The 8,534-nt window shown below is 41.3% G+C and overlaps 1 protein-coding gene across 1 annotated transcript; it reads left to right on the top strand.

Moving 5' to 3' along the window:
* Positions 1–3,500: 3,500 nt before the first annotated feature.
* LOC140185941 (interferon-induced protein with tetratricopeptide repeats 1-like) lies at positions 3,501–7,015 on the top strand. Its single transcript, XM_072239739.1, has 2 exons — positions 3,501–3,559; positions 5,274–7,015. Exons 1-2 carry the CDS (start codon positions 3,555–3,557, stop codon positions 6,706–6,708), a joined length of 1,440 nt encoding a protein of 479 aa, XP_072095840.1. The 5' UTR covers positions 3,501–3,554; the 3' UTR covers positions 6,709–7,015.
* The last annotated feature ends 1,519 nt before the right edge of the window (positions 7,016–8,534 follow it).

Consider the following 8,534-nt stretch of genomic DNA (forward strand, 5'->3'; position numbering starts at 1 on the left):
ACACAGCACATCTTTAAGAAAAAACCCGAAATATACATGCTAATTAATTAGGTGCCGCCCCACATGTAAATGTCAGCCCAGATCAAAGGCGATGCAATCGGCAATCGGCACTGATCTGGGCCGACAATTACGTGCCGGGCAGTACCTAATTAATTAGCATGTATATTTCGGGTTTTTTCTTAAAGATATGTTGTGTGCCTCCCGGCTACCGCTGCATTCTCCGCGAATCGGTACAGTATCTGTCTGCGGCCTGGCAGAGGGGAGAAGGAAAATCATCTGGAGTGGATTATGCTGGCTGCTTTACTGAGGTAGTGAGAAGTGTGGACTGAGTCTAAAGGGCGGAGGCATGTTACCATGATATGCTGAGCTGTGTCCACAACTGCATTTCCTTGTGGTCTCGTGCAGAGCAGTTGCCATACGAGGCTGTAGTTTGGCCAGATAGAATGATGTCAATGGTGCATCAATAAAATTCCATCGGAGTCCACAGGGATATGCCAGATTTCTTTTGCATTAATGAGCTTTCTCGACTGTGGCGTCAACACGATTGTACCAGGAATGTACAAAGTGAATGCTCCCTTGTACATTTTCCTCAGTTGGCTGAATGTTGTGTTGGTATAGTCGTCAATCATTGTGTGTAAGGATATCAATGCCACTTGAAAATTGCAGAGAGCATGACATTTTTACCAACAATGATGATTTGAAGGGAAGAAATTGGAAACAGTGTTTCAGAACAATGCAACTGTAATCACAAGTTACGTATAAGCAGTAATACTGTGGAAGAGGAACACATGGATGCAAATTTTTAAGGCAAATAACAGATGAGATGGGATCTAGACTGGATTGAGACTAGATTATCGTGGAGTGGGTATTGCGGCTATGAGAAAGAATAATTAACAATTTTGTCCTGCATGGGCTATTTAGAGAGTGACCATAACAGATTAGGATTCTTGATTAATATGCTGGGTGAAGTCACAGAATGAAATCAAGTGTCTGAATCTAAACAAATGAAATTACGAGGACCCAAATGATTGGCAAACTCTTCAATGGGTTGATCGTGAATGTGCATTGTATGATATTTGAAGAATGAACTACAACAATGGTTCATTCCTGATTGGCACAAAAAGATGTAAGGAAAGAAGGGTCAACCCTGTGAGGGAAATTCGGCACAGAATTAGACCAAAAAAGGCAGCAGCTTGAGGATTGGGAGCAGTTTAGAGTTCAGCCAAGGAGGGCAGAAAGATTGCTTAACAGCAGTAAGATGAAGTGTGAGAGTAAACTGGCAGGGGACATAAAATTGATGGTAAATATGGAGAAGTAAAATAAGATAGTGACCAGAGTTGTAGATTGTTTACAATCAGAAACAGGGGAAATTACAATTAGTTGAAAAAGAATGCTCAGAACAACCCATTACACCAGCATTTTGCTGACACGTAGATTATTTCTATGGTTAAGCAATGCTTATGCAGGAAATGCTTCCAAGTTATCTTTAATTGCCTCAGTGTTATCAATAGACTTTGAATTTGACTTTCTCGGATAATAAGGAAGTAACTGATTGTATAAAGGGTTATCAAGTCAAACATCAGATGCAACAACGTAAATGCAGCAGAAGAAGAAACACACAAACTGAGAAAGACACAAATTGCTTTCCATCCAATTAACATCATGAGGTAAAGGACTTTTCCTTGCAGTATATCTTTATGTACAGATTATTATAGTGGAGGTGGTTTATGGAAAATAATGGATCATAGTGCACTAACCTTGAAATACCCAGAGTGGACACACACTGGCTAACACGGTAGTTGAATGACAAGACTGTATGGTGATCCCTACATTACTCTGCTGGGGTGTAAACAGTGCAGGGAACTGCAGTGCTTTACTATTATTTTTTGTTATTAACATCCAATAGAAAGGCTGTAACCACAAGATTTGCATCTGATTCCTGACTTCTGAAGAACCTTCTGTATTGTATGATCGCCAGATCCAACTGCAAGCTCCAGGGATCATGAATAATCCTTGTTCATGACAGGAGAGGAAAGAGGAGTAGGAGTATAGGAGTCTGATCAAGTCAGCTTATCTGCACTTGTCTTCTTCAAACAGAGATCTTTGTTGGAATATGACTGCGAACAATGACAGTCAGAGAAAAACTGAGCAGTCAGAGCAATTGCTATACCATGGATCGATTTCGACAGTAATTTGTAAAGACTGTGTACATTCAGTGTGTTCATTCTCTCTGGGACTGTGTGGGTTTCCAAAGATGTATGGGTTAGGGTTAGTGAGCACGTTGGTGCCAGAAACTTGGTGACACACTTGCACGTTAGTCTACACAATCGTTTTTGATCTGATATGATGCCAAACTATGCATTTCACTGTATGTTTTGATGTACATGTGGCAAGGAGAACTAATCTTTAATCTCCAATATCTTTAAAAGTACGAGATGACAGCTACAGCTATACTGGACAGTATAGCCATGTAGATTTGACCACACTGGAGCTTATGGGGTGTATTCAGAACTGAGTTAATACACCAGAGGAACATGGTACTCTAAACTGTCATAATTTCCAGTCCCTAGTGGTTTTCAAGACAGGATGGAGAAACTGCATCCATGGTGCAGCAAATTCATCACCTTTGGGAGAAAGCAACAGGCAGAGTTGATCTTAGAGTAGGTTTAAAGGTCGGCACATCATGATGGGCTGAAGGGCTTGTAACGTGCTGTGAAGATCTATGTTCTATGCTGGTCTATGTTCTTTCAGAAATGTGCAACAGGATCAGGGGATGTTGCTCATGCAATTGCACTGTAAACTGGTCTGATAACTTATAAATTGCCAGACTTCAGTGGACTTCACAAAACAGCTTTATCTCACTAATGTTATCAATGTACTCGGTCTTCTAGACATAGTGTCTGACTATTGGTGGCAAACTATTTAATGGGTCGATAGTGAGTGGGCGTTGTATGATGTTTAAAGAATGAACTACAACATTGATTCATTCTTGATTGGCACAAAAAGACAGGAGGAAAGAAAGGTCAACCCTGTGAGGGAAATTCAGAACAGATTTAGACCAAAAAAAGCAGCAGTTTGAGGATTGGGAGCAGTTTAGAGTTCATCCAAGGAAGGCCAAAAGATTGATTAACAGCAGTAAGATGAAGTGTGAGAGTAAACTGGAAGGGAACTTTAAACTGAGAGTAAATATGGAGAAGTGAAAAAAGATAGTGACCAGGATTGCAGATAGCTTACAATCAGAAACAGAGAAAATGATAAATAATTGAAAAAGGATGCTCAGAATGACTCACTACACTGGCATTTTGGTGAGATGTAGACTATTTCTATGGCAAAACAATGCTTATATTGGCATGCAGGAAATGCTTCCAAATTACTTTCCTTTATCTCAGTGTTATTAATAGACTTTGAATTCCAGTTTCTATTCACAATACGGAAGTAACTGATAGTATAAAGGGTTGTCAGGTGTAACATTGGACAAAACATCGAGACTCAGCAGAAGAACCACGGCACAAACTGAGAAAGGAGCGCAAAGAGCTTTCCATCCAACTAACATCATGAGGTAAAGGACTTTTCCTTGCAGTTTATCTTTATGTTCAGACTATTATAGAGCAGGTGGTTTATGAAAAATAGTGTGTCATAGTGCACTAACTTTGAAATACCCAGAGTGGACACACACTGGCTAACACGGTAGTTGAATGACAGGACTGTAGGGTGATCCCTACGTTACTCTGCTGGGGTGTAAACAGTGCAGGGAACTGCAGAGCTTTACTATTATTTTTTGTTATTAACATTTAAAAAAACAGCTGTGACTACTAGATTTGTAACTGATTCTTGACTTCTGAAGAGGCTTCTATACTGTATGAATGCCAGATCCAGCAGGAAGTTCAAGTGATCAAAAGTAATCCTTGCTTAGCAGGGGAGACAAGAGGAGTATGAGAGAAGGTGTCTGATCAAGTCGGATTATCTGCACTTGTCTTCCTCAAACAGGGATCTTTGTTGGAATACGACTGCGAACAATGGCAGTCAGAGAAAAATTGAGCAGTCAGCACAATCGCTTCACCACGGATCGATTTCCACTGGTATTTGTAAGGAATTTTTACATTCTCTCCATGTGTGAGAATTTCCTCTGGGTTCACAGAAATCAGCTGCAAATTGCGTGGTTGCAGCAATTTTCTGAGCTGTTCCTCCTACATTTCAATGGTGTACGGGTTAGGCTGAGTGAGCATGTTGATGCCGGAAACATGGTGACACACTTGTCAGCTGCCCTGCTCAATTCTTTTTGATCTGATATGAAGCCAAACAATGCATTTCACTATGTTTTCACGTACATGTGACAAAGGAAGCTAATCTTTAATCTAAATATTTTTCAACGTAGCAGGTGATTCAGTTCTGCCATACACTACATATATGTAGATTTGAGCACATTGGAGCCTATGGGGTGTATTCAGTATTTAGGTAATACACCAGAGGATCATGCTACTCTAAACTGTCATAATTTCCAGTCCCTAGTGACTTTCAGGACAGGATGGAGGTGCTGCATCCTTGGTGCAGCAAATTCATCACCTTTGGGAGAAAGCATGAAGCAGAGTTGATCTTAGAGTAGGTTTAAAGGTCGGCACATCATGATGGGCTGAAGGGCTGTAACGTGCTGTGAAGATCTATGTTCTATGCTGGTCTATGTTCTTTCAGAAATATGCAGCAGGTTCAGGGGATGTTGCTCATGTAATTGCACTGTGAACTGGTCTGATAACTCATAAATTGCCAGACTTCAGTGGACTTCACAAAACAGCTTTATCTCACTTACATTATTGATGTTCTTGGTATTTTAGACATTGTATCTGACTATTGGTGGCTGTCTGGGGAAAGGCAGCACTTCTCTGCCCCTAGATCTGGAGCTTTGCTCAGGCTGCTGGCAAAAAAAATATGGAAGTCTATAATAGTGGAAGAGCTCAACGTCTGGTAATAAAACCAAGTGCAACATCAGTGTAGCGAAGCAACAGATCAGCTGCCTCGGCTGTTCAGGAGACACATTTCCATCTTCATCACATGAATCAATTCTTCATATTGGGTTATTGATCTGAAACATTCTCCTTCCTCAGATGCAAACTGACAGTCTGAGCATTTCCAGGTTTTCAATGCCATAATTATAGAAAAACTTCATCAAAAGGCAGCTTTCATACAGTTAGTAAATCTGCTCTTTATGGGATTGCAGGTCAGATCTGCATCAAGTGATCTGAGATGGAATTCATGATTATGTTTTTTCTCTCTTGCAGCAACACACCGGGAGATTTATTGAAAGAGAAGCTCGATCAGCTGCAGTGTCACTTCACATGGAGGCCACAGAAGGAAACTATTGACTTGGAAGATCTGATGTACAGATTGCAAGATTCTATCGATATGAATATGAAGTATAAAGATCAGTCCTACAACCAACTTGCTTTTTTAAATTGTCTGCAGGGCAATTGTGGGGAAGCAATTCAAAATTTAAAGGAAGCTGAAAAAATTCTGAGGGAGAACCACAAAGATGAATTTGAAAGAAGAAGCATCATCATCTATGGAAACTTTGCCTGGGTGCATTACCACATGGGACAACTGACCGAGGCCCAGTCCTACCTGGACAAGCTGGAGATGATCTGTAAACCGCTCAGTGACGGCCCTCGCTATACAGCAATGATCCCTGAGGTGTACGGGGAGAAGGGATGGTCATTGCTGAGTTCTGCTGCTGAATACTATGAGGAGGCAAAGGAATGCTTTGCAAAGGCTCTGGAACAAGACCCTGACAACACCGAGTGGATAATGGGATATGCGACTGCACTGTCTCGTCTGGAGTCACTTTCTGGAACCCCAGAGAGTCGTGATCAGAGTCAGTCAGTGACGTATTTCCGACGAGTACTGGAGCTTGATCCAGATGATGCTGTGGCCATGGTGCTGTTGGCTCTAAAACTGCAGAGGCTAAGGCAAAATGAGGAAGCGAATGAATTCGTTGAACAAGCATTGCAGAAGACCTCTGATCTTCCATATGTGCTTCGTTATGCTGCAAAATATTATAGACAAAAAGGATCTGTGGGGAAAGCAATTGAGCTCTTGGAAAAAGCATTAGAATTAACTCCACACTCTTGTTTCGTACACCACCAACTTGGATTGTGCTACAGAAGTAAGCTGAAATACTCTCGTAGCAGATCTCCTCGCAATCCTGAATTTCAGCAGAAAGCTGAGTTGATCAGTCTATGCAAGTATCACTTTGAAAAGTCTTTTGAGCACCGTCAAAGGTCAGCTATTAAACCACAACTGGACTTTGCTCACATCTGCATAACAAGTGGGGAGTATCCCATAGCAGAGTCGGTTTACCGTAGATTGGTGGAGTTAGTGGACATTCGACCAGAAAATATGCAGAGCATATATCTGGAAGCTGGGTTATTTGAACTGCACCAGAAAAAATCTGAAACAAATGCTGTTCGTCTCTTCCTGAAAGGAGTGAAAATTGAATATAACTCAAGAGAACGGAAAGAATGTCGCATGAATTTGGAGGAATGGGCAGATAGGAAACTTCGTGTAAATGCACATGACAGCAAGGCTCTTGGTATCAAAGCATTTCTGTATCAGCTGGATGGGAACCAGAGTAGAGCAGCTGAATACTTTGAGAAGGCCTTGGAGTCTGATTCTGGCAATGAGGAATTTGTGAATGCTCTTTCTCAATTACACATCTGAGCACCACGAGGATGTTTAAAAGATGTATTTCCATCTCTGATCTGAGGATAGGTTTTGTGGGGTGTTGCTTTACTATTATTGTGTTTCTTTTAAAAATATTATTTCCTCAAGTACCCTGAGCAAACTGAATTTAGTTGTGCATCTCTGGACTCTGGAATGTGGGGACTTGGGATACTGCAGCAAGTGGAGTAAAATGAGAAATCAAACATTTTTTCACATTGGTTTGTTTGACCTTTTAACCATTGAATGTATTTTACTTTCCACGTGTATTTTGATGCATTAGCGGAACTCTGGAATGGTTTTTCAAGTGCGGTTGTATCTTAAGAATCACTGTAAAATGTACTCTTTAGATATGTCTGGTAATTAAAGCTTCAAAGCCGAGGTTGGTCCTGTCTTGACACAATCAAAGGAACGCAAGCAACAAATTCTTAACAGCATGATTTCAACTTGTTGAATGTGGTGGAGGAATTGTTAGGAAGGGGAATGACTGGCGAGTGGCAGTGGAGGGGTTTTGGGAATAATTCATGGAATTTCAAAAACATAATATTTTTAACAAAAAAAAGGATTAGATTTTTCATTCATCATAAACAACCAAGGACAATGTGACTGCAACACTCCAAACAAGATTGTGTGTGGCAATGGACTCATAATGTAAGAAGAAGATGGAATGGTATAGTGCAAGGATCATGCCTATGATATCATGATAGCCAAAAGACTTTCCTGTGATATACATCGGCTTGGCTGCTGACAAGGTGCTAACCCTGTAATTAGACAATGGAAATCAGATATGCTTATAGACTAAGTGAGCTATTGTCCCATAAAATTTGCAAGGCTGGGGAAGAATGACAAGGGAGATGAAGAAAAGAGAGCATATGACCACCAGCTCAGGATCAATCATCTGCAATTTCAAAGAGAGAAGGTGTCATCACCAATTAACTGAACACTTGTTCTTTATTCACCATTGTAGCATAGCAGTTACCACAATGCTACTACAGCTCAGGCATCAAAGTTCAGAGTTTCATTCTGATGCCGTCTAGAAGGAGTTTTTCTGTTTCTCCTCGTGAGTACATCAGTTTCCTCTGGGTGATCCGCAGTTCCCCTGACATTCCAAAGTCAAACCTGTTAGTAGGGTGATTTGTCATTGTAAACTGTCCTGATATTAGGCTGGGGTTATATAGGTGGGTTCTGGGTGGTGAGTCTCATTGGGTCAGTAGGGGATGTTCCATGCTGAATGTCTAAATAAAATAAATAAAATAAAATTACACTTCATCTACTTGTGCACAAGGTGAAGAGCATGTCTCCTCTCAATACACTTCTTAAGTCTGAACAGAGGAATGTCATCTTTGTACAGAATTGACTGGCAGGTACAGATGTTGATCATTCCCAGTGACGAAACATTTTAATTCTGATTCCCATTCCCATTGTGACATCTCAGTCCATGGTTTCCTTTTGAGGCCACCCTCAGGATGGAGGAGCAACACCTTACATTCTGTCTGGGCAGCCTCCAACCTGATGGCATGAATATCAATTTCTCTTTCTGCGGAGAAAGAATTCCCTTCCCCCTCCCTCTTCTTCTATTCCCCACTCTGGCCTCTTACCTCTTCTCGCCTCTCTATCACTTCCCCCTGGGTCCCTTCCTACTCCCCTTTCTCCTCTGGTCCACTCTCCTCTCCTGCTGGGTTCCTTCCGCCACAGCCCGTTATCTTTCCTGCCTTCCTGGCGTCATGTTCACCAATCACCTAACTGTTCCCACTTCCCCTTCTCCAACCACTTTTTTAATCTGGCATCTTCCCCCTTTCCTTTCCAGTCATGAAGAAGGGTCTGTC

The sequence above is a fragment of the Mobula birostris genome, chromosome 21, assembly GCF_030028105.1.
Source record: "Mobula birostris isolate sMobBir1 chromosome 21, sMobBir1.hap1, whole genome shotgun sequence".
NCBI classification, from domain to species: domain Eukaryota; kingdom Metazoa; phylum Chordata; class Chondrichthyes; order Myliobatiformes; family Myliobatidae; genus Mobula; species Mobula birostris.